Source organism: Hippopotamus amphibius, chromosome 9, assembly GCF_030028045.1.
Source record: "Hippopotamus amphibius kiboko isolate mHipAmp2 chromosome 9, mHipAmp2.hap2, whole genome shotgun sequence".
In the NCBI taxonomy this organism is placed as follows: domain Eukaryota; kingdom Metazoa; phylum Chordata; class Mammalia; order Artiodactyla; family Hippopotamidae; genus Hippopotamus; species Hippopotamus amphibius.
This window is the reverse complement of record NC_080194.1, coordinates 117,123,076-117,147,935: the sequence shown is the minus strand read 5'-3', so window position 1 is coordinate 117,147,935 and position 24,860 is coordinate 117,123,076. Positions and strand designations below refer to the sequence as shown.

At 41.8% G+C, this 24,860-nt stretch overlaps 1 protein-coding gene across 2 annotated transcripts; it reads left to right on the top strand.

The window, feature by feature from the left end:
• The first annotated feature begins 49 nt into the window (after positions 1-49).
• On the top strand, positions 50-23,847 carry CDR2 (cerebellar degeneration related protein 2). Of its 2 annotated transcripts, none has more exons than XM_057750425.1 (5): positions 50-462; positions 8,296-8,408; positions 20,139-20,287; positions 20,545-20,709; positions 21,917-23,847. In XM_057750425.1, exons 1-5 carry the CDS (start codon positions 384-386, stop codon positions 22,779-22,781), a joined length of 1,371 nt encoding a protein of 456 aa, XP_057606408.1. In that variant the 5' UTR covers positions 50-383; the 3' UTR covers positions 22,782-23,847. The 2 variants fall into 2 exon arrangements, with proteins under 2 accessions (XP_057606408.1, XP_057606409.1); XM_057750426.1 differs by lacking the exon at positions 50-462 and adding an exon at positions 17,687-17,782 and having other exon boundaries at positions 8,356-8,408.
• The last annotated feature ends 1,013 nt before the right edge of the window (positions 23,848-24,860 follow it).

Genomic DNA, 24,860 nt, shown 5'->3' with positions numbered 1-24,860 from the left:
CCGAGGCGCCGCCGGGGGTTTGAATCGCAGCCCCGGTCGGGGAGGGTTCTGCCAAAGTGCCACGTTGGGCCCGGCTGCGGCGTAAGGAGCCGGCTCCGGGGCGCCGGCCGGGGCGCTCGCGCCGGGGCGCCGGCCGTTGGGGCCGTTGGGCGGCGCGAGGCGAGTTGGGAAGCCGGTGCGCGGCGTGAGCTGCGGGCCGCCCCGCGGCGGCGGCGGCGGCGGGTGGCGGCAGGGGTCGGACGGCGCGGCGGAGCCTGGGGGCCGGCGCGTCCCGCCCGAGGGCGGCTCTGGCTGAGGGCGGAGGGGCCGGCGGAGAGCCCGGAGCAGCGGCTGAGGCGGGCCGGCGGCGGCGGGGGCCGCTGCCCCCTGAAGAGCCGGCCGCGATGCTGGCGGAAAACCTGGTGGAGGAGTTTGAGATGAAGGAGGACGAGCCTTGGTACGACCACCAGGACCTCCAGCAAGGTGAGGGAGCGCGGCCGCCAGGCGGGGCCTGGCCGCCCGGGGCGGCTTCTCCCGACCGCGACACCATGAGAAAGTTGCTTTTGCTCCGGGCCCCACCGCTGCCCGGTGCGGGGAAGGTGGGGTGCTCCCCTGGCGCGGGGCCTGTGGCGCCTGCCCGTCCCGCGCCGGAGGACTCCGGTGTGCGGGGCCCGGGCTCCTGCGCGGTAACCATCACCAACCGCATCGCCCGCACTGCTGCGTGCGCGGGGCTCACCCGGCACCAGGCACCGTTTGACGCGCTCTCCCCGGATTAACTGACTTAATTCCCACGGCGTTCCTCGAGGCAGAGAGGGGTGGCCCCTTCCCGGGCTCGGGCCCCGCTGCCTCTCCGCGTCCGGGAACAGCCCAGCCGGTGCTGACAGCGAAGTGTGAGCTCCTGCAGGTGGTGGTCCCCGGGGGCCAGTGCTGTGGGGCAGGAACCGTGCCGAGCCCTTTGCGCACATTTGACAGGCGCAGCCACTCCGTGAGCGGGTAACTTGTGCCGTCCCCATTTTCCAGATGGGGAAAGCAGAGGCTCAAGCGGCCAAGTGACTCCCCTCCAGTCAAGTGTGTTTTCTTAAGCTAATGTTCGTTGGAGGATAGTTGATTTACAGTGTTGTGTTTCTCCTGTAGAGCAAAGTAGTTTTGAACCCACACACTCAGAATGAGGGGTCGTCATAGTCACTGCCCTAACCCTATCTCTTCTTCACCACCTGGTTTACAGCTTTTTCAGTTGGTGTTAGACTGTTTAGGGGAAAAAAAAAAAACCAACGACAGCGACAAAAAAAGAAAGAAACTGTGTATGCGTATTCGTTTACCAGATGCTAAGTGCGATCAATGACTTGAAGGCACTTCTGCCTCTTCCACTTCTACCTCTGCCACTTCCTTCACTTCGCACCCTGGCTTTTTAGTTAAAAACAGGCATTCCTATCTTGGCCTGCCTTGGATTTCTTGTCTCCAGAGAAACCTTAGAGCGGCCCTCAGTTTGAAACCAGTGCCACCCAGCTTTTTGCCTGTTAATAGCAGGAACGTGGGGTTGGGGAACAACCTTGGTGTGCCAGACACTGGAGGGCCCTTCACACAGGTGCTCACTCAGTCCAGCAAAGCTTCAGAAATAGTAGATACTGTTATTGGGGCAGCTAGGATTCCACTCCAAACTCCGGAGCAAACTTTCTCAACCACTATACTGAATCCTGAATAATCCTCAGGAATTTTTTTTCAGGCATCTTCTGTTTCAGCAGTTCTGTGTAAGTCAACTTTTTCAGCTCTGAACTCGCACAAAAAATTAACACCTCATTTAGTTGAATAGTAAATGACCATGGTGTTTGTTCATGCTAACCATTGAACTTGGCAGGGAGGGGGGGAAGAATGTAGGCTTAAATGACTCATACTTAGGAAAGGAACATAAGGAATTCTTTTGGGGGAAGGTGATTTCTTAAATCAATATGTCATGGCCTGTCACTTAAACCAGAGTAGTTCACTGTTACACTTTTATAGTCTGTAAACTGTTCAGTGGCTGCAGTGCAGTGCTTGCCATCCTGTTCACAATGTCCACAAGGCAAATGTGTCTTTCATTTTAACCTGTTTTCAGAATTCCCCCTAAGGATTGATGGCCTAGTTTGATACTTTCTCCAGGATTTATGAGGCAGCCATTGTGCAATTTCAACATTTCCCTATAATAAATTAAGCAGTTTGTCCTATAATCAAAGCTGAATATTTTTTCTGTACTGTATTTAGAAAGTATAGATTTGTACAATGTCTTTTTTTTTAATCTAGCACAATACTTAGAACATAATAGAAGCTGGATTTTAACATCTGTTGAACTGAACAGAGGCACTCAACACAGGATTATTGTTTTCATGGCTCTCTTCCATCGGGTGCCTTAGTCCACACTGCACTCCCCCTGTGGGAGGTTGTTAGGAACAACCAGTTGTAATATTTCAACCTACTGAGGAGCACATGCAACGCGTTGGGGTTCGAGGTGGAACTCTGTAACCTCTGATCAAAATGAGGTCATCAGGTGTTCAAGTTTAATGAAACCTTAAAGAGCACAGGTCCAAACCTCCTTAATGCCAGTTTGGAATTTGTTCTATGCTTTCCAAAGGACTTTTACATCTGTTATCACAATGGACTTTGACATAACCCTGTGTGTCATAACCAAGCGTGTGGGGTAGGAATAGATGTGAAATTCCAACAATCGTAACTGTGAATATGGCCTATTAAAGAAAGAAGCCTACAGTGTGAATAGAAGGCTATCTTTGTCTCAGTTTCATTAAATTATATCGTAAAGAACTCCTAAACTTTTAACAGATTTTTTAATTTGTTAATTTCTCAAAAATTGTATGTATTCTTGCCAGCGGTTCATTAAGGCACTGGGGCCACAGGGCCCATCCACAAGATAGGATAGGCAGGATCCTACTCATTGACAGTCTAGGAATCTGTTGACTGGAGATGCCACCTCCTGGTGTGTGCCCACTATAGTGCCTGGCACAGGGTGACCCCTCACTAGATAATTTTGCTGCTGAATAAAATTTGGGAGCAGGTCTGTTCTCTTGGGTTGATAAGCAGATCTAGTGGGATTTTATCAAGTGCAGACACATGTCTGTTCATTTTTTAACATCCTCACCATTAATATTACCGAGAGGTTTGTTTGGAGGGAGCTGCTAAAACAACTTTCTAAGATCCTGTTCTCAAAATCATAGAACTACACTTTTTTTTCCCTTTAGCAATAGAAGCATTAAGTAAATTGAATCTCTGTGCCAAAGTTCGCTTGGGGCGTTCTTTTTAAAAATTAAAATTGCTGAAAGTTTCTAACCTTGGAGGGCTCTGGTCTTCCATTCATACCTTGTTAGAAACATGTAAAGCCGTGTGCAGGCAGAAGGAAAAAACCCTTCGCTTTTATAAAACACTTTGATGAAGAGACTGTCTCTTGTCAGAGGGCTGAGTTGGCACAGTAGGAATACTGACAGTGATCTCTGTGGGTAGGATCTTTTCTGGGACAGCAGGAGCCTTCTATGCAGGTAATGATGGTGCTAGCTTTGAAACATGCCCCTGAGAACAAGGTGGAAAGACTTCAGAGACTGGGTTTTCTTTCAGACCAGCTGCTAATGTAATTGTCCTTTGGTGAGCGGTGCAGGCTTAGGATAAGGATTCGGGTTTGTGCCCTACGAATCAGCAAATGAAATCTTAGTTTAAATGTAGCCTAAGGTTTCTACTTCTTTTTAAGATGAGTACATTTTCCATGTGAGCAGCTAATTTGCTGAATCACTGTTTGGAGGGTCATTAAACTGACACCATCATTTTTCTTGATGTTTATATTCAGGTTTTTTGCTTTCCCAATTATAGTATCGTTGGCAACAGGAGTTACACAGAAGCATCACCAAATGACGCATTTGGTTTTGTAATAGGAAAAGCTTTCAGCCTTAACATTACTGAATTACTGCTAGAGACTACAGCTAACATGGGAATATGTTGTCCTCATATTTTTGAAAAAAACTGAAGTAAAATAAGAAGAATGTAATAGCAGTGGGATTTGAAGATTTCAGAATTCTGGAAGAAAGATCTTTTTTAAAAAATCACTTGACTGCTAGAGCTAATTTTTTGCCTCGGACATAGGGCTGAGTAGAATATCTGTTTCAAGCTAACAGTTTACCCTGTTAAAATAGATTATTATCACTTGCAAAGACCGATTAGTGAAAGAATATTAACCATGAAGGTATTGAAAAGTTGCAGTTCTCAAGCCTGCAATAAATCTATGATATTTTTAGTGGCCGCCTACACCAGTTCAATAGGATTTAGAGAAGACAACCTCTTAGTGAAAATCCTTACTGTAAAGTGAGATGAACAGGCACATAAGGCTTCAAAACTATATTGTTTTCTTTTGTGTGTTAATTAAAAATAAAGGACATTAACTATTCTCCCACTCCCCCCACTGATTATTTAGAAAACCTTCTTGGGCTTACTGCCAGCTTTCAGCTCCTTTTGGTTATGGAAGCCAGATGCTACACAACAGGAAATAAACTTTTTTTTTTTTAAGACCAAAAAAAAAATCTTGTCTTTAAACTAACAGATGAAGTAATATCCTATTATACAGTGTGACTTCACAGACGCTTTCTTGTAGTTGAGACTTGTTTTGCCGGAATTCTATCCTAAACATCCTATGAAATATTTAGGAGACTGCGACTTCAGGTTACTGAGCCAGGCTGGGGCTTTGTTTAACTAGAAATAAGAATTGCGATAAGGACGAGTCTCAAATTCTTCTCTGTTTGCTATTTAGTAGAAGAGTGCTGTACTTGGCACCTCTTTCTGCAGCAGCAGGAGCAGGAAAGTTGCTCCTGGCTGGTATTAAGTGGCATAGGTAGTTTCCTAACTGAAGAAAATAGCTGAAGATGGTCTCAAGTTAGTCTTGATTCTGGAAGCAGTTTTGGCTAGGGTTTTGATTGCTGGATGAGAATATCTTTGGTGAGTCTTTGGTCCTTCCCAGTGAGGAATCACTCACCACTTTACAGTGGCCAGGAGAGACTTAAGTAATATCTAGGTAATGTTTATATGCTTTGTCCTTAATAATTCAGCATGGTGGTTCCTATGTGGGGCGATGTATACACATTACATGCCCTATGAGTAGAAAATAATTATTTCTGGAACATCTCAGCTGTATGTAGTTCCTTTTTCACTTAGCGAAAACAAGATATTAGTTTGCCTGGGGTTGTATATGCTTTCACTGGCAGTTCAGGAAGTAAAAGCCAAAGAGCTCAACTCTAGGTTCTCATTGCCATCTAGGAAAACAAATGAAAAGATTAAGTACTTCAGCTAGGAAGATTTGTACTCTCTACCTTAAACAAAGATGTATGTGGACATCCCTCTCAATAGACTTAAAATCGTATGGATATTAGTAATAGAGGATGGTGCTGAGGGTGAAAGTTAGAATCTATTGACAGTGGTTTCTCTTTTGCTTGTGACTCACGATGTGGATTTGATGAGGTCGCTTAACATCTTTGTGCTTCACATTTGAAAATCTGGGCTAACTACCTTGAAAAATATAAAAAATTGTCTCTTAAAATGCTTTGAACAGTTTGTAAAGGGTTCTATGTCTTGTGAATACACGTGTGATTTCATAGACTTGGTATCTGAAGTCTTAGGTACATTAATAGATATTGTTAATATTTAAATCACAAGAGAATGTATTTTAACACCTATCTACCAGCAGTATACTGTTTTATTTTAAATGGGTGTAAAATGTTTTAAACTAAGCTGGAGTGGTATTTGGTAGGTTTTGCTGCTTTGTTTTTCCTAATGAGGGAAAACTACCCAAGCGCAATGCTAATTATGCACTCAAATGGACAGTATTAGGTGACAAAAGTTGTTGCTTTTCTGCTACCAGTTCTTCTAGGTGAAGTTTTAATATCTCTGTAATGAATAAATGTTAAACCTTATTTGTCAACCTCTAAAAATTGTTTTAAAATCATATGTGGTGAGGTTCCCGGTTTTCATAAGTATAATAAGTGTATTTTTCGACCTGAGTGAAATAACTTTCCATCATACTTAAAATAACATCTAAACTTTCTTTACCATGGCCAATAAAATTTTGTGTGATCTGATCCCTACCTACTCCTCCAGCTCCCATCCCACCCTCCCTCAGTGTGCTTCTGTCACACTGGCTTTGTGTTGGGCTGTACAGTGTGCCAGGTTCTTTCCTGTCTTAGGGCCTCTGCCTGGCGTGTACATTTTAGCTTTTCGCTAGAACGGCTCCTTAGAGAGTCTTTCTTTGTGACCTCCCTTTCTAAAGTACATCCTTCATGCACTATCACAAAACCCAGAGGTTTTTTCCTTCTCTCTCTCACACACCACATCCAATTGATTAACAAATCCTTTCAGCTCTACATTCAGAACATATCCAGACTCCTACAGCTCTATGCATCTCCACCTCTGCCACTCTAGTCTAAGCCACCACCATCTCTCACCCAGATGGTTGCAGTATCCCTGTCACCCTGCCTTCACTTTTGTCCCTTTCAATCTACGTGTTTACACAACAGCTAGAGTGATCCTGTCAAAAGCCTTTGCTGGGTTCCATTTCACTCAGAGTAAAAACCAAAGTCTTGACTTCCAGTTAGGCCCTAACAAGCTGGCCATTGTTGGAGCCGTTGTTGGAGCCCCTTTTTCTCCTACTACCCCTGCCACAACACACACACACACACACACACACACACACCCCCCTCAAGCCTCATTGGCCTCCTTATTAGCTCCAGTCATGCTTCCTCCCAGGGTCCTGCCCTTGTTTTGCCTCTGCCCAGAATGCCAGTCCCCAGAGTAGATCTGTGTTGGTCACTTATTCACTTCCTTCACATCTTGAGTCTAATGTCACCCTTGTTTCCTGTTCTTAAATTTCAGCCTCCCACATCCATACTCTTCCTGCCCTCTTCCTTCCTTTTTTTTCTCGTTACCACTTTTTGCTCTCTAGTATATAGTTTTTCATGCTATTTCTCCCGGTAGAGTATAAGCTCCATGAGGGCAGGGAATTTTTTAGCCGAGTTTATTCCTGTGTCCCCAGCACGGTGTCTGGTATTACTGAATGTATGCATGCATGTATGGATACGTGGCGTTTGTCACAGTTTGCAAGTTTATTTACTTATTATCTGTCTGGCTTCCCCCATTAATCTAGGAGTGTCAGGAAAGCAGGAAATTCATCCATTTATTCACCATTCTAGCCAAATCTTATCATGGTGCCTAGCAACAAAATCATTCATTTGTGAATCAATCAATACTAATACTAACTGTGCCTGTGTATTACAGCTTAGTTTGTAAAATACTTGCTTATGTATTATTTCATTTGATTTTCACAATCATATTGACTAGACAGTCATCTCTCTACACAAGAATACTAAATATAGGGACATTTAAAGTCACTATATTGAAAGCGTTAACCTGGTAAATGGCACTCAGAACTGGACTCCAGACCTTCCTACTCAGTTCACTGCATTTCCCACTATATCAAAAGACCTCTTAAAGAAATTTACTACGCAGATAAGTGTTTTAGTCACCTATGTTAGAACTATTGTCCTTTTTTGTATTACTAAGTTTTTATTTCTGGGACTGTGTATAACAAACAAATCCTGTCTTATGTGTGTATATGCCTAAGAAGAGAAAGCATTGAAAAATGAGGTTTAAAATAGAAGAAATACGGTTCTGTGCTAAATGAAAGTATGAGCTATGAGAAAGGATGTGGAGAGAAATAGAAGAAAATGAGAGAGGCTTGTGGCAATATTCTTGTCACTGATGTATCAGTAGTTTTCCCTTTTTTGACTTAATTTTTAGTCCACTTAGGAGGCCAGGATCTTTGACACAGGCTGTACTTTGCTTTGACAGTTGCATTCACACCAGCCAGATTCATGGGAAGTTTATAGATACTGTTGAAAGGTTTGCCTGTACTTTGGCTTAACAGTCCATCCAAAAAAGTAGACAGTCAGGATATGAATAAGTGCCGTCCCTTAGCAAATAATTACGATCTTAGATGTCACAATGCTGAATGATCGTTCCTAAACAAATGAATACACCTCCATAAAGTAGATCACTATTCTTCCCATCTTACAAGTAGAGGTACATAGAGAGTACATTACCTGGTAAAAGGCCGCAATGCAACTGAATTTTAAGTAGAATCCAGGTTTCCTTCTGTGCCATTCCACCTTCCATTGGGATCTGACTTAAACTTTATATGTAGGGTAGGGTCTTGGTTTATTCTTATTTTAAGGACTGGGTTATGTAAAACTTTGAAGTGAGATCATTTGCACTATTCTAAATAAGATTTACTTTTTGTGCTAGATCTCCAGCTTGCTGCTGAGCTTGGGAAGACCTTGCTGGATCGGAACACAGAGTTGGAGGAGTCTCTTCAGCAGATGTACACAACCAATCAGGAGCAGTTACAGGAAATCGAGGTAATTTATTCAGCGGGGGATTTACCTTTGAGGTGTGGCCTGTCACTGCTCTTGTACCAATTGATTCTACTAAAATATCACTTGCAATTAAAAGCAATGTTTAATTTCTAATATAGACTTTTTTTAGAATGAAGAACCATTGGGAAGTGTGTGGAAGCTGATTTTTACTTTCTCTAAGCTTTCCCAGCGTGAAGTCTACTATGATGAAAGAAATTTCTCTTCATCCTTGATGAAGTGTACTGGAAGTAAATGGTCCAGTATTTACCAGTATGTGAAGCAAAATAAAGCTGTGAATATTGTACTTAATTTTTCACTTTTTTATTTTAAAAGTGAATTTTGCAATATTTAAGATATGCAGAGAGGTACAAGAGAATAATACAGTGAACACCCGTGTACCCACCAACCAGATTAAGAAAGACAACCATCCACACTGTTGAGACTTCCTCTATAACATTACCCTTCTGGGCTGCATCCTCTTCCCTGAACCAAACACCAACCTAAATTTGATGAAAATTTTTAAAATTGTAGTACCTGATTTCATAATATGGAAGATGCTAGATTAAGGCTTTAAAATGGAGGTCCTATCTTGTAAATGGTCCCAGTAAAGTAGCCCAGTTATGTGTAGACCAGGTGACTGTAAAGATAATAGTTATGGATATTAACCAAACAAATGTCCCATTAGAACACTTCATACCCCAGACTACCCTCCCACCCCTCAAAAGCCTTGCACTTAAATTACAACTCCTTCCTGTCAAATCGGCACAGTAGAACCAGGACTCTTATGTCTGTGTGCAGAAAAATGTAAAAGACCTTAGAACACAGAAGGCATTCATCATGATCAGAACTTACTGAGCTCTGATTTTATCCTGAACCAGGTGCTAGAAATGCAAAGAAGTAGAATAACATAATCCTTGACTTCAGTCAAAATTACACAGATTTCTGTTTTTGAATACAAATAAACCTATCATCAAAACTAAGACAAATTTTATCACTTCAGTATCCTTAATTTTACATAGTAGCCATAATTAAGATGCAGACATTAGATTCCCCTCCCCCCTTCATTAGGATTTATGAATTTAGCCAATGATGTGACTGAAATATACTTTTATAATTCTAGGAAGGTGTATCTTGTAATGATATTGAAGTCACCAGCTATCATTTTTAGTATATTCTATATCAGAAGAGCGTAGAACATGCCATACCTGAAATTGAATTTATTACTTGTAGAATTGGGCAGAAACCTAAAAATGCAGCAAAACCAGGTATTTTTAAACTATTAACCTAGCCAAATGTCATACATGGTCAAGGAACTCATTCCTGTTTTGTTTCATAGACTTTGTTTTTCAACTCATTGAAAAATTTCGTAGAGTGATCCTAGGGCATGTATGTGAAGATTATCATATACCATGAGGTACATTTATTTGTATTTGGGTAGAAACATAGTCTAATACAGTGTATTGATGTTTTCCATGAAAATATCTATACATCACTATAACTGAATTCTACAATGAATACTTATTTATCACATCTCCCAAATATAGGTGAAAAAAGTCCAAATATTTGTGTAATTAGAGAATTACTTTATGATCTAAGTTACCTGTCTTTCTACCTTTTGTTTTCTGTGGTATTGAAGATGGTTAAACAGTTAAAACAGATCATTGATATTCTGAAAAAAATCCAAAGATCTTTGAGATTCTCCAGATCTACAAATAACATTCCACCATCTAATGTCTTCTGTAAGATTTTTTTTTCCTTAAAAAATGTTTGGAATCAAGCTTTTACATGGATGTGGTTCCTTGGCCCCTGTAGTCAGCTCTCGCCAACTCCTGATTCTTATAAGATGTTGAGAAACATAATAGAAGTGAAGTATCCAGGTCAGACCTAATGACTGAATAAATATATAATTAAATATATGTATAAAGCTAATAAAATAAATTTAGCCTGGAGTACTTCCAGAAACATTTCCATGGACCTCTTGTTTCTGTAATAGAGCACATGGTCCACTATTTCATGGACTCAGACGTTGTAGCCTTCAACATTTTACTCTTTATGCAAAGCCATTTTTTGACTAAGAACAACACGGTCTTAGATTTCTTCTCTGCCATTGCGGTTGGCTTTCTTCTTTCTTTCTTTTTATAAATCACTTCCTGGAAGTCAACAGGAATGGGATGGATCAGGGAGATGAAATGGCAGTTCTGGTTAGGCCTGATTACCAGCCAGAGGCCTCCCACAGACCAGCCTTACTGGCTGCTCAGTTCCCACCTGTGCCCAGGCAGACTTGCAGGTCACAACAGACTTACAAGGTCTCTCTCCAGTAGTCTGAAACAAGGAAGGCCTGATGCTCTTGTAAAAGGAACCAGGCAGCTGAAGAACCTGATTCTGTACTAAGAGATGACCCTTGCAATATGTATAGTGCCTCTTATCGTTATGCCATTTGGAAGCTCGCTAAACTTTATAAGGACTCTTTCCTTAATTCAAATGTTATGTCTTTTTTTTTTCTTTTAAGTAAACTTTTTTTTTAAAATATACATACAGAAAAAAGCACAAATGCTGAGTATATAGTTCAGAGAATGTTCATACACATACCCGTGCAGTCAAAACCCAGATAAGAAATGAGAACATTTATCAGCTCTTGCAGTCACCACCGCCATGAACCAGCACTCTAACACCCTAGATTAGTTTAACCTATCTTTGAACTTTACATAAATGGGATCATTTGTACAAGTTTTAAACTAACTTTTTAGAATGTTTATTGGGAGTTCTCCTGATTCAAAAAGTAATACATGATTTTTTTTTTTAATTTAGCAAAATATAGTTGAAAACCAAAAAGTAAGCTCTTATCCTAACAACCCAGAGAAATTTTAAATCAGCCAGAAAAATGGTCCTGGAACAAACTACTCAGAGTAGATGAAGAATAGTGCAGAACTGGTGAAAATGCTATGATAAAATCCCCCAAATTGTGACTCATTATGGAAATAGACAACTAGGAAACTGTCAAAGGATATTTTGTCAGTAGAACTACAAGTATGCTTTCAAAGACTGTTACTGGGTTTCCTCGTAAAAATTGATCAGTATTTTGTTAGGCATTGTTTTAATGTTAAAAACAAAAGATTAAATAAACATTGACAGTAATAATTGGCTTCAGAGATGCCTATAGTCTGTGTGGCTTTTACTCAACATCTAATTTTTCAAGATTCCAGAGCAAGTTTTTCTCTCCTGGATGAGGGGGATGAGAGAAGCTTTGGAGAGTAATGAGATCTGACACCATCAGACACAATCGTATTCTCTTCAAGTTTCCTACAATTGTGTGAGCAGCCTACAGCATTGTGTTTCTCTTGCTTCTCTGCTTGGAAACCTGCATTATCCCCACAGGAGTCACAGTAGTCTGGCCTTAGGAAATTTTAAAGCATTTTGTGCTTCCCAAACTACATTTATCAATATTCTACTGTGTATTATACTTACTTCTTGATTTGTTTTATCCTCCTTCTCCCCCCCCCACCCCCCTTAACGGAGAACAGATAAGCAGTTTATGAAGCTCTGCCAATAATTCCCAAACTGTGGGTTTCCACCTCTGGAGATTTTGAAAGGAGGTGGAAGCAGCTCTGGCCTCAATGTTAAAAGATTCAGACTTAAGCCCTCAATTCTATAGCAAATAGCTGGACTTCAGGCCTGTGAATTCTCTGAGTCTCTTTGCTCCACTGTGTAATGGTGGTAAGAATGCTCGCACAACATTGGTACAGGCTTGTTCTGGGGTGATGAGATTATGTAAGTGTATATATTGTGGACAGTATAAATTGTTGCACAGTTTATCCATGTTTTAAGAATTTTAGTAATGAAAGAATCTTAATTCTGGAAAAAAAAAATATTTTTCAACTACTGGAAAATAGATCTTAAGAGCAAGCCAAGCTTTTAATAGTGAGATTATAGGTGGTTTTTATTTTCATATTCATACTTTTAAATTTTTTCCTAAATTTCCTTCAGGGGAAATATTAATATTTTAATCAGGGGGAAGAGGTTTTTCAAAGGTAATGGGAAATATTTCTTCAGTATTGTGGAAGGTCATTTTGATACTAAATTCAGAGGATTGGGGCTGTAATCCTTAATATAAGGATAATCCCAACATTGCATAAAAGCCAAATTTCCATTCCTTTCCTTATAAGTTTTTAGTTTGGTTGTATCTGTCTTTTCCAGCATTCCAGGTCAGGGCTCTACGGTTGCAAATGGGTGTTAATATAATCCTGCTGGCCTTTTTCGAAGATTTGCCTCAATTGTAAAGGTGGCCTATTTATAGCTTTTTCACATAACCCGAACCCTATACTCCTGGTTGAGGTAACATTCTGTACAAATTCCAAGACACATGGGAGATAACCCACGGGACTTAAACTTTGACACTGTTGCCTATAAGTTGACTTTTTGCCTATGTTCTTGCTACCCCCGTGTTTCTCTCCCTCCACTGTTTTGCTTAAATATCCCCTCATCACCCACCCCTGTTTAATATGGCAAATACTTCTGTACTCGAGCTCTTTTTGGCACTTGAATTTTAGGATCTCAGCAGTCTAGTCAGATTCATTTGAGGCTGTGATCAAAGATTCTGAATTGAGAAAACCAGAACATGAGAAGAATAGCCATACCTCTAAATGAAGGGTGGAAAACAAGCTAACCCATTTCCTTGTAGAATCAGAAAAAAATTGATTAAATACTAATTTGAAGTTTTAGAGGCAAGCCTTAAAGCAGTGTGCAACTACATGGGTTCTGATTCTCGGGCCTCACATCAGGGCTTGCTGAGAGAGCTAAAAATTTTCCTTTCAAGCTGCTGACCAATTTAGTCAGACTCCTTTGTTAGGTAACCTGTCACAGATTCTTGGAGAAGTGAAGGGCTTTTCTGATTAGTTTGGATTTAATAATAATAAGATTAAACTCCTACCACGTGAAAACAAGCTCCCTGCCATTCTTTAGGTTGTCTTTAAAGCCAAGTCCCCTGAAACCAAAATATCACAAGTTCTTCCTAAACAGTTTCATTGTATTCCACCCCCCGCAGGTTTTTTTAATTTTTTAGTTAATCAGTTTATTTATTGGCTGTATTGGGTCTTCATTGCTGTGCACAGGCTTTCTCTGGTTGCAGCAGGTGGGGGCCACTCTTTATTGTGGTGCACGGGCTCCTCATTGCGGTGGTTTCTCTTGTTGCGGAGCACAGGCTCTAGGCGAGCGGGCTTCAGTAGTTGCGGTGTGTGGGCTCAGTAGTTGTGGCTTGTGGGCTCTAGAGTGCATGCTCATTAGTTGTGGCGCACAGGCTTAGTTGCTCTGTGGCATGTGGGATCTTCCTGGAGCTGGGATCAAACCTGTGTCCCCTGAATTGGCAGGTGGATTCTTAACCACTGCACCACCTAGGAAGTCCCCCCCCTACAGGTTTTTAATATAGCAAATGAGGGGGACCTACTGTAGTTTTCTAAATAGCTTCCTTGTACTTATTTACATATTGACTTGTTTCCTTTATATTGGCCACAACTCTAATTTGAATATTATCTTTAAAAAGGGACAACATATTGGGGCCCATGTAAGAGAGACTGGTGGAAAAAAAAAATGTCTCTTTCAGATTACTGGGGTGTACCTGTGCTGTGGGAATAAACACAGAAATTGTCCATAAATGGAGCAAGAGGGGAAAGAATTAGTGTCTAATAGGGCCTTTTCCCAAAAGGGCTATAGCCAAAGCCCTTCTCAGATCTGTGAGTGAACACTCTTCATATTCCAGCATTCTGAGTTGTGGTACCAAGCTGTTGTGAAGAGAGGTCTAGAAATTGCCATTTAGCCAATATTTTTTTAGTCCGTACTGTGTATCAAGAATTGTGCTAAATGGATTGGATGTATAAGGGGCTTCTTCAAGGAGGTTAAAAAGACTATGACATTAACAAGTAAGCAATTTAGTTGTTTATTATTAAGCGTGAAGTGTTTTGAGGGAAATTAATAGGGTGCCTGGGGAGTGGTGCTGCTCTAGACGAGGTGGTCTAGAAAGGCCTCTGAAGCCTTTATGTTTGCACGGAGGCCTGAAGGATAAACTTGAGATTTTTAGCCATTTTTGTGCTGTGGATCCCTTTGGCTATCTAGTGACTCTGTGATGAGCCTCTTAAAATACATAAAATACAGAGGATTACAAGGGGAATGGGTTATATTGAAATGACTATCAAAATACTGAAAAAATAAATTTTGATATATTAATGTGTTTATTAATACATGAAATACCAAGGTCTAATGGCAAACTAAAAACTGTAATTTCAAATAGTGATGAGATAAATCAAGATTTCTGCAACTGCTGTCATGTGATGTGAAAACATCTGTGATTCCTGTTGGTGGTGAAGGCCTAAGTTCTCCTCATACTACTGGTGGTTTGTTGCCTCCAGGCATAATTGAAGAAAATGGTAAATTTCAATTAGAAGTTAGTGAAAATGAAGGTGTAACTTTTCTCCCATCCAAGTTAATGGACCCTCTCAGTTCTACCCATGAACTTCTGGTCAAGAACTGCTGGATTAGCTGGAGCCAGTCAAGAAGAGTGAGGCCCCTGGGAGAGGGGAGATTAAGGTAATAAAGGCCCTACAGGAAGGGGGAGCTTGCCTTAGAGTGAGGCAGCTCCACAATTTCAAGATAAAGGTGCCCCCTGAGAGTGAAGTAAGGACTACAGATGAAGCTGGAAAAACATTTAAGAGATGGGAAAGTGTTAACAATGAAACATGATAGATGATATTAAGGAATTGTTGGGGGTTTTAAAGGTATGATTGGAATTGTGGTTAAAATGAGGTCTTATTGCTTAGAAATATATAAATATGTATACTTAAATGAAGATGTCTTGGATTTGCTTTACATTGATTGCAGATGAGAGGAGTAGAAAAGTAGAGATGAAACAAGATTGTGTATCGATAGTTGTTGAAACTGAATGATAGATGACGGTTCATTAAACCATTTTTTATGCATTTATGTGTTTGAAATTATCCATTTTAACAAGTTTTTAAAGTGCATTAGATAAGATTAGCCATCTGTAGAGAATCAACATTTGGGTGGACTGAGAATTTACAAAGGAGCGCTCAAGGTTAAGGTAAACAGTATAGGACTTCCCTGGTGGTCCGGTGGCTAAGACTCTGCACTCTCAATGCAGGGGGCCCGGGTTCGATCCCTGGTCAGGGAACTAACTAGATCCCACGTGCTGCAACTAAGAGCTCACATGCCATAACTAAAGATCTCACATGCTGCAACTAAGACCCAGCACAGCCAAATAAATATTTTAAAATATATATCTATTTGGGATTTTTTTTAGAAAAAGATAAGTAGTATATAATTTCAGGGAATTATGATTGTAGGAACATGTCAAAATATAACAAGATAAAGAATGCTATTGTGATACAGTGAAAATACAGCCTAATTTTAGTAAATAACTGCAACTAAACTACGAGGGTGAGTCAAAAATTATCCACACTCTGGCTGTAGCATTTACTTTAATTAACTTTTAGAAAAGACAAATACATCATTCTTCAACATAATCTCCTGCTTTTTAATACACTTTGTCCATCTATCAACAAGCTTTCGTATTCCCTCATTTAAAAATGTTTTAGGCTGAGCTGTGAGCCACAAATGCGCCGCTGTCTTCACTTCACTTCTTCATCAGAAGTGAATCCGGCTCCTTCTTGGTAGCTAACAGTTGTGCGACCTTCCTTGAACTTCTCTATCCATTCATACACACTTCTTTGCAACAAAACACTTTCTCCACACTGTGCACGAAGTCTTCAATAAATAATGGCACCAGGTACACCCTCAGACCACAAAAGCCAAATCACAGCACGCTGCTCTTCTTTCGTGCAGATCACAAGTGGGGCATCCGTTTTTGCTCACACCACAGTTACAGATGAACTGATGTAACACGTTCACACCTGCACAGCAGTGACTGGGGAGACCGTAGCCTTGAATGGAAAGCACTGATAAGGCACTGCAGCCAATAGAAGTTTTAATATAACTGGAGCGTGGATAATTTTTGACTCACCCTCGTATGTCCTAAGAGGGGAAATGGTAAACATTAAGCTTAAGAATCATTGTCGATCCAAGTGAATGTTTATGTCTCCTAGACCCAAGAGAAAGAGACACTGGGGTGGGGGAGTTGAGGCTTCTGGGATTTTCCATGTCCAGGATCAACATTTCTCTAGTAAGTGTGATCCATGGACCACTTGTACTAACGTCACCTGGGGTTTTTATTAAACATGCAGAATCCTGGCTCTACCCCAGTCTCATTGACGCAGAATTTTAGGGGAAAGGCACCCAGGTTCCTATACTTTAATATATCCCCCAGGTGAATTTTAGCACATGTAAAGTTTGAAAACTGGGGGATTTAATAAAAACTGGGATGAAACAGCTGGTCTTATCGAGCAGTTTTACCATTTGCAAGATACCATGCTGAACCCCTCCCTTATATTAACCTCACAGCAACCTTGTGAGGTAGGTGGTGAGGAAATCTCACCTTAGAAAAACTAAGTTACTTATGGAAGGTCACCCAGTTAGAATTGGCAAAGTGTGACTTTAAACCAAATTCCAACCCCACAGCCTGTGCTCTTAGCTGCTGTTCTGCTGCCTACCATCAGGCCATCTCTCTTCTCTGATCCTGTGCCCACCAAGACTTCCGTGGGAATTGGCCTCCCACCTGCCCTCTATGGGGCAGATGTATCCTACAGAGGATGCAAATATTCTAATCACTGGGCAGGGACAGCTCCTGTTGTAAGTTAATAATTAGTGTCTGGTCTATGCATTAGACTTTTTTTAGGTTGTTGTGAATCAGTCCCAAATAATACTTGAGACCTTATACTTGATATAAAGTATGCAGAATTTCTGCAGCTATTATATACATTCCTGTATTCTAAACCTTTTTTCTACTCCACTGTTCCGAAGAGATTGAACACATTCCCATAAGTGACAGGAACCTACCAGGACATTGACAGCCAGAGGGCAGGATTAAGGGCACACTCCTAGAAGAAGCTGGTAGGGATTGAGGGAGTGAAGAATAAACACAGGCTTTTACAGGCGCTATGCTTTGTGCTCACTCCATCTCATTTAATGCCCTACAAGGTAGGTACTAACGGAGCCACAATTTATTTTCAATTCTGAACCCAAAAAGCTCTATAAAAGCAAGAATTTTTCTTAAGTGTGGAACAAATTCACTTGGCAGCAAACCCTAACCTGAATTCATGTGAGGCTGTTTGTAATCTTTATTCATACTTTTTGATGAGAATATTAATGCTTGATTACAGGGTGCTGCCCAGCCCTCACTGGGGATGTTATAAAGTGTGTGCTGTCTTCCTAAAATGTAAAGAATTTTCCAAAACGCTCTTGGCCAAGAGTTTCAGGTGAGAAAGTGTGAGAATTAAGTGTTTTATCAACACAGTGCTACCGAGGTACATAGCTAGATTTGAAAAAAGGCCTTGGGGCTTTCCTGGTGGCGCAGTGGTTAAGAATCCGCCTGCCAATGAAGGGGACACAGATTCAAGCCCTGGTCCGGGAGGATCCCACATGCCGCAGAGCAACTAAGCCCGTGTGCCACAACTATTGAGCCCATGTGCTGCAACTGCTGAAGCCCACGCACCTAGAGCCCGTGCTCCGCAACAAGAGAACCCACCGCCATAAGAAGCCCACACACTGCAATGAAGAGTAGCCCCCGCTCTCCTTAACTACACTCACAGCAACAAAGACCCAATGCAGCCAATAAGTAAAAAAATCAATTAATTTTTAAAAAAAAGAAAAAGGCCTCATATACTTTTTTCAACTCAGCCACATTGCCATTTAAAGAGCCCATTGAAAGCCACATAGCCCTTTTCTTGGAAAGAAGTCTGTTAGCTTTGTGAATACTTTTGTAGGTATGTAAGAGAAACTTCAGGAAAAGTATTTTTCAGGTCATGTCTTTGGTCTGTTACCATTTGGTCATCGGTAGTGCTTCAGACCTACTGCCTTTTTCCTCTTTCTGGTTGTGCCCCAGAGAAATATTATGAGTATTGCATTTGAAATATATGTTGTATTTCATCGTCTTCAGGTAGAGTCGAGTTGGGGAGGGGGGAATCAGGTAACATAAGGTTGTGATCAGTCCCCTCTCTCCTTGGCCATGTAGAAAGCAGCCTTAACAGGACCAAAATAAATAATCTGGCAAGTTTCTCATGGATAAGGAGGATTGTGGTGACAACATTCTCACAGAATTAAAAATATCTTTGAATAATATTAGGTTAAAATATCTTTTTCTGGTTAAATCAGTATTTTTTTCCCTATTCTTTGTCCAGAATGTCTCACCCAGGGAAAAAAATTTTTTTCAAGCAAAAATCATCTAAAATCCTCCCCTTTAGGCTTTTCGTATTTCTGTAAAACATGTTTTTGCTTAAACATTGATCACGTGTTCCATGCTTTTTCTCTTGCGGGATTATCATGTCTCACTTAGATTTTCCTATCAAATATTAATTTTATATGTGTTTTGTGCTTTGTAAGAGTAGAGCAGCCTTATGATACACAGACATTGGTGAGCTTTAGGGGAACTAAGCATGTAAAGGATGGCCTGTACTCATTTCGTGTTAAGAAAAGTAATTTAGGGGCTTCCTAGGTGGCGCAGTGGTTAAGAATCCACCTGTCAACGCAGGGGACACGGGTTCGATCCCTGCTCCAGGAAGATCCTACATGCTGCGGAGCAGCTAAGCCCGTGCGCCACAACTATTGAGCCTGCGCTTTAGAGCCCATGTGCCACAACTGTTGAGCCCATGTGCTGCAACTACTGAAGCCCATGCACCTAGAGCCCGTGCTCCGCAATAAGAGAAGCCACGGCAATGAGGAGCCCACGCAGCACAACGAAGAGTAGCCCCCACTCACCGTAACTAAAGAGAGCCCGCACACAGCAAAAAAAAAAGACCCAACACAGCCAATAAAATAAATAAATAAATAAATTTATTTAAAAAAAAAAAAAGAAAAGAAATTTAACTGAGATTTAAAGTTTTATTCATAAAATAAACCTGTGGTATTGTGGTATAATGAAAATTATATATTTGACCTTTGTCCCCATGTGCTGGTATAGTGCTCCTAAATCCCTTGGAATTTCCTGAATGATTGGATAGAGACTGGTTGCCAGAGGAACCAACCACATGATTAGAGGGTTAGAACTTTCAGCCCAATCCCCAGCCTCTGGAGAAGGGACAGGGACTGGAGATTGAGTTCAGTGACCAGTGGCCAATGATTTAATTTATCATGTCTGTGCGTTGAAACTTCAGTCAAACTCTGAAATGAGGCTAAGGGGGCTTCCGAGTTGGTGAACAATGGATGTGCTGGGGAAGTGGTGCATCTGGAGAAGGCAAGGCAGCCCCGCACTGCTCTCCACCCCCCATTCCTGCCCTATGTACCTCTTCCCTTTGGCTGTTCCTTAGTGGTATTCTTGATGATAAAGCAGTAAGTGTGAGTAAATCCCTTTCCTGAGTTCTGTGAGTTGTTTTAGTGAATTATTGAACCTGAGGAGAGGTCATGGGAACCCCCAAATTTATAGCTGGTTGGTCGAATGTATGGGTGGTCCCTGGGACTTGCCACTGGCACGTGAATTGGGGGCAGTTTTGTGGGACTGAGCCCTTATAACTCCAGGTAGTTAGTGTCAGAACTGAATTGCAGGATACGGTTGGGGTTGAAATGCTGCAGGTATCTTATCTGTTTAACATGTAACCTGGTCACAATCATCTCTTCCAGTATCTGACCAAGCAGGTGGAGCTTCTGCGGCAGATGAATGAACAGCATGCAAAGGTTTATGAGCAATTAGATGTCACAGCAAGGGAACTGGAAGAAACAAATCAGAAGCTCGTTGCTGACAGCAAGGCCTCACAGCAAAAGATTCTGAGGTAAAGTTTTTAGAATCCATTGAAGAAGCCCTAGGGGAAGTCATTTAGTATAAACTAGAGTAGAACATGGCTGTAGTGGGTTTGGGTCAGTATGGGGTAAGGTTTAATTTAAATCTCTATGGAGAATAGAGATTAAACAGAAGTCTTTTCCAATTATGAAAGCCCAGTTTGAGGGGCTGGCAACTAATCTCTCCTCACTGCTCACGCCCTTAATTTACTATGACAAGCAGCAGTTGGCTTCTCTCTGTTCCTCACAGTCTGACTGAAACAATTGAATGCCTACAAACCAACATTGATCACCTCCAGAGCCAAGTGGAGGAGTTGAAGTCATCTGGCCAAGGGAGAAGGAGCCAGGGGAAGCATGACCAGGAGAAATCGGCACCCAGCTTCTCGTCTCTGAAAGAGCTTTATGACCTCCGCCAGTAAGTGCCTGCCTTCCTGTGGCATTTGCAAGCAGGAGAGCATCTCATGTCGTTGGCACATTCTGGATTCCAGTAGATTAAAAGCACCCTTTTAGGAAATGCCACTAGGCTATTAGACCACCAGTGGTTTGAACAAAGCCACTTAATTTAAACATACAAATGATAGAGTTCTTGGGTATTAGTAATTCTATGAAAACTTTTTTTTGAAAGTCTTGGGAGTATTTATTTTAGTGCTTTTAATGTGTTAAATTTTTAAAATAAGTTGCAGTACTTCTGAAAGACTACAGATTTGGGGCTTGTATTTCACATTCCAGTGAAGAAGAAAATTGGAATTTCAGTAAAACAAAAATCCAGGCAAAAAGAAGGTTTGTTTGCCTGCAGAAATGCCTTTACAATTTAGAGTTATGAGACTGAATCTTGAAGAACGATTTCTTGAGCACCTGCTGTAAGGCTGGTGCTGTACCAAGTGTGGGCAGTGGTGAGCGAACCAGACACAGCTCCTGCCCTCACGGGGCTTTCAGTCTCATGAAGAGGCAGATAAGCAAATAATCACACAAATGAGTACAGTTACACGTTGCCTAGGACTTTGAAGAGGAGAGAGACCGGCTTATGCATTTGGTGGTCCTCAACCTTGACTGTTCATCAGTTCCCCTGTGCAGTTTTTCAAACTGCAAAACCAGTGACGCCCTCAGGCCTACTCAGAATCTCTGGGTGTGAGTAAAAGGCTGCTCAGGTGACTCTGCTGTGTGTTCTTGGTTTAAAACCACTGCAGCAGTGGTTCTCAATCTTAGCTGCATATTGTGAACCACATGAAGAGATAAAAAAAAATTACAATAAACCTCAAGTCCAAGTGCCAGACCAGCTAGGTCAGCATCTATGAAGGCAGGACCCAGGCATCCCCAGGTGATCGTAATCTATAGCCAAGGCTGAGCATCACTGGCTGTTCTGATGTCTTTGAACAGTATCAGTCGTACTGCTGGTCTTTGGGATTGGACGTTCTGTAGTATTTTTAGTGTTTAAAAAAAACTAGTCAACCAAAGTTGTGTTTTCTTACATGTGTTCTAAAATGCCACTGCTCTAGTGTGGAATAGGCAAAAAATCAGTCACATCACAGCTCCTCAAAAATATGTAGTTGAAAAAAATCATCAGTCTCTCTCTCTGCATTCTCAGTCGACCCACGTAATAGATTCTTTCAACATTTCCCCAGGCACTTTGTGTACGATCATGTGTTTGCCGAGCAGATCACTTCCTTACAAAGTCAGCAAAGCCCTGGTGAGGAAGAAAACGAGCATTTGAAGAAAACAGTGGCAATGTTGCAGGCCCAGCTGAGCCTGGAGCGGCAGAAGCGGGTGACCATGGAGGAGGAGTACGGGCTGGTGCTCAAGGAGAACAGCGAGCTGGAGCAGCAGCTGGGGGCCACGGGGGCCTACCGGGCCCGTGCTCTGGAGCTGGAGGCCGAGGTGGCAGAGATGCGGCAGATGCTGCAGTCGGAGCATCCTTTCGTGAATGGGGTTGAGAAGCTGGTGCCGGACTCTCTGTTTGTCCCTTTCAGAGAGCCCAGCCAGAGCCTGCTGGAGGAGATGCTCCTGACCATGCCTGAAGCACACAGGAAGCCTCTCAAGCGCAGCAGCAGCGAGACAGTGCTGAGCAGCCTGGCAGGCGGCGACATCGTGAAGGGCCATGAGGAGACCTGCATCCGGAGGGCCAAGGCGGTGAAGCAGAGGGGCATCTCCCTTCTGCACGAGGTGGACACGCAGTACAGTGCCCTGAAGGTGAAGTACGAGGAGCTGCTGAAGAAGTGCCAGCAGGAGGAGGACTCCCTGTCCCACAAGGCTGTGCAGACCTCCAGGGCTCTGGCCAAGGGCCCAGCTGCAGTGAATGCCCAGCCCGAGCCCAGCACCCTCGGCTGGGAACCGGCCTCTGTCACCCCCGAGCCCATGGGTTCCCCCACGACCTCAGCGCCGCCAGAATACAAAGTGCTTTTTAAGGAGATCTTTAGTTGCATCAAGAAAACTAAACAGGAGATAGATGAACAGAGAACAAAATACCGACCCCTCTCTTCTCTTTCCTAAGTGAACCTCCAGCTCCACTACTAATTGGCCTATTTCCTGTCACCTCTTTCTCCCACTCAACAAGTGTGTGTAGACCCCAAAGCCTGATGTTGTTCCTGACGTTTGCCTCATTGCTTTGCTTATTTAGCAAATGCATACAGTGAGGGAGGAAGGTGGCTACTGGTGGCAGTTATATAATCCAGGTCCTTCAAGCTCCTCAGGAAATCCCATGACAAACTGGCCTCTGGCTGGCACGATGATTAGGTTGCGATTCCTTGAAAAGCCCCAGAACCAGTGGAGCGAAGATCTGTACACCTGGAGAAGTAGGCCTGGAGTAACTGTACTATATAGTATATATATATGTATAGGGTATATTATAGAGGGGAAAGGGCAGAGTTGAAACAAAGCTGAGGCAATTCCTACTGCCTCCTTGCTTAACTTCTCAAAAGTATGTAGAAGTCAGATGGCTGCCAGATGAAACTGTCTTTCACAAACACTGTTGGATACTGTGAATTCATTAAGAAGAATGTTCAGGAGAACGCAGGGGTCTAATCAGAAATAAATGGCATTAACAAATACTCCAAGCCTTTGATTTTGTTACATTTGCTACCGTTGAACTGTGACTGACAGGTAATCCTAATACATCTCAGTCCAACTGAATACCAAACGGAAAGGGCAGGCTCTGGTTGGCCCCGTTAGCTTGTTAGCAGAGCCCTGGCGGGCCTCCTTCCCACATTCAAATATTTTTACTCAAATCTGTAATGATTAGGATAGGCAAATCATTCTTTTCTTAAATTCAGACTAAACAGGCGAGATGAAACCCTTATCCCCACTGTGTTGTCTGAGCTGGCTATCCTGCTGGCCTCAAGCTGTTCCTACTCACTGCCTACCATTCCTGTAAATGTTTGACTTGCTGCAGAAATTCCTGTCTGCCACTTTATATTAAACAGTGTTGATGTCCTGACTGTGGAAATACACTCATCCTCTCACTTGCATACTCTTAATTTAAAACTATTTAAGAGAACTGAGATTCCATTTATTGTATATATTTTTCTAAAAACCAAATAAAACTACCTATGAAAATGAACAAATGGATCGATTGCTTGTTATTTTAAGCTTAAGCCATTTCACTGTTATTACCAACTATTTACTTTTCTTCCAACAAATCTCTGGGAAGAATTGATAGTGATTTTTTTTTCCATTTCCATTTTTTTTCCCATTCCATTGTGTAATAGCACAGATTCTGTTCATATTGATAAATGTTCATTAAAATTACTATGACTGAAAAGCATTTTCAGATTTATTTGCTCTATATAATTTTCACTATTTTAGAAATGTTAGACTTGGTTCTAAATTTTTTTTTAAAGCTTTTTTTTTTTTTTACTGTCCTCCGTATGTTTTATTTATTTATTTATTTTGGCTGCATTGGGTCTTTGTTGCTGCACCCGGGCTTTCTCTAGTTGTGGTGAGCAGGGCCTACTCTTCCTTGTGGTGCTCGAACTTTTCATTGCAGTGGCTTCTCTTGTTGCACGGGTTCTAGGCGCACAGGCTTCGGGGGCTTCAGTAGTTGCAGCACGAGGGCTCAGTAGTTGTGGCGCATGGGCTTAGTTCTCCACAGCATGTGGGATCTTCCTGGACCAGGGATTGAACCCTTGGCAGGCGGATTCTTAACCACTGCACCACCAGGGAAGTCCCTTGGTTCTAAATTAATAGCATTTGACTAGTTGATTCTCTAAACATTTGAATCTAATTTTGCTCAATGGCAAAATTGTATTAGTGGGTAAAACATTTTTTCAAACAGTACAAAGAGTTTGTAAATTGTCTCATCTTCCCTGACCTCCCCAGAATCAACTAGTTACCAATTTGTTGGTATATCCATCCAAAATATTCTGTGCTTAGATCAGTACATGAGTGTGCTTATAATACCCCATATTCTTAGGTAAGAGTATACTATATCTTCCATTCTTACTGAACCATGTATCTTTTTAAAATGTATTTTATTTATTGGCTGCGTTGGGTCTTCATTGCTGCTCACAGACTTTCTGTAGTTGCAGAGAGCGGGGGCTATCTTCATTGCAGTGTGCAGGCTTCTTATTGTGG

Bases quoted from the DNA above. Each gene is read 5' to 3' on its own strand.
- CDR2 (XM_057750425.1), top strand. From the start codon at position 384: ATGCTGGCGGAAAACCTGGTGGAGGAGTTTGAGATGAAGGAGGACGAG. The intron at 463-8,295 runs GTGAGGGAGCGC...TTTTTGTGCTAG, and splicing joins CCACCAGGACCTCCAGCAAG to ATCTCCAGCTTGCTGCTGAG. The intron at 8,409-20,138 runs GTAATTTATTCA...CATCTCTTCCAG, and splicing joins AGCAGTTACAGGAAATCGAG to TATCTGACCAAGCAGGTGGA.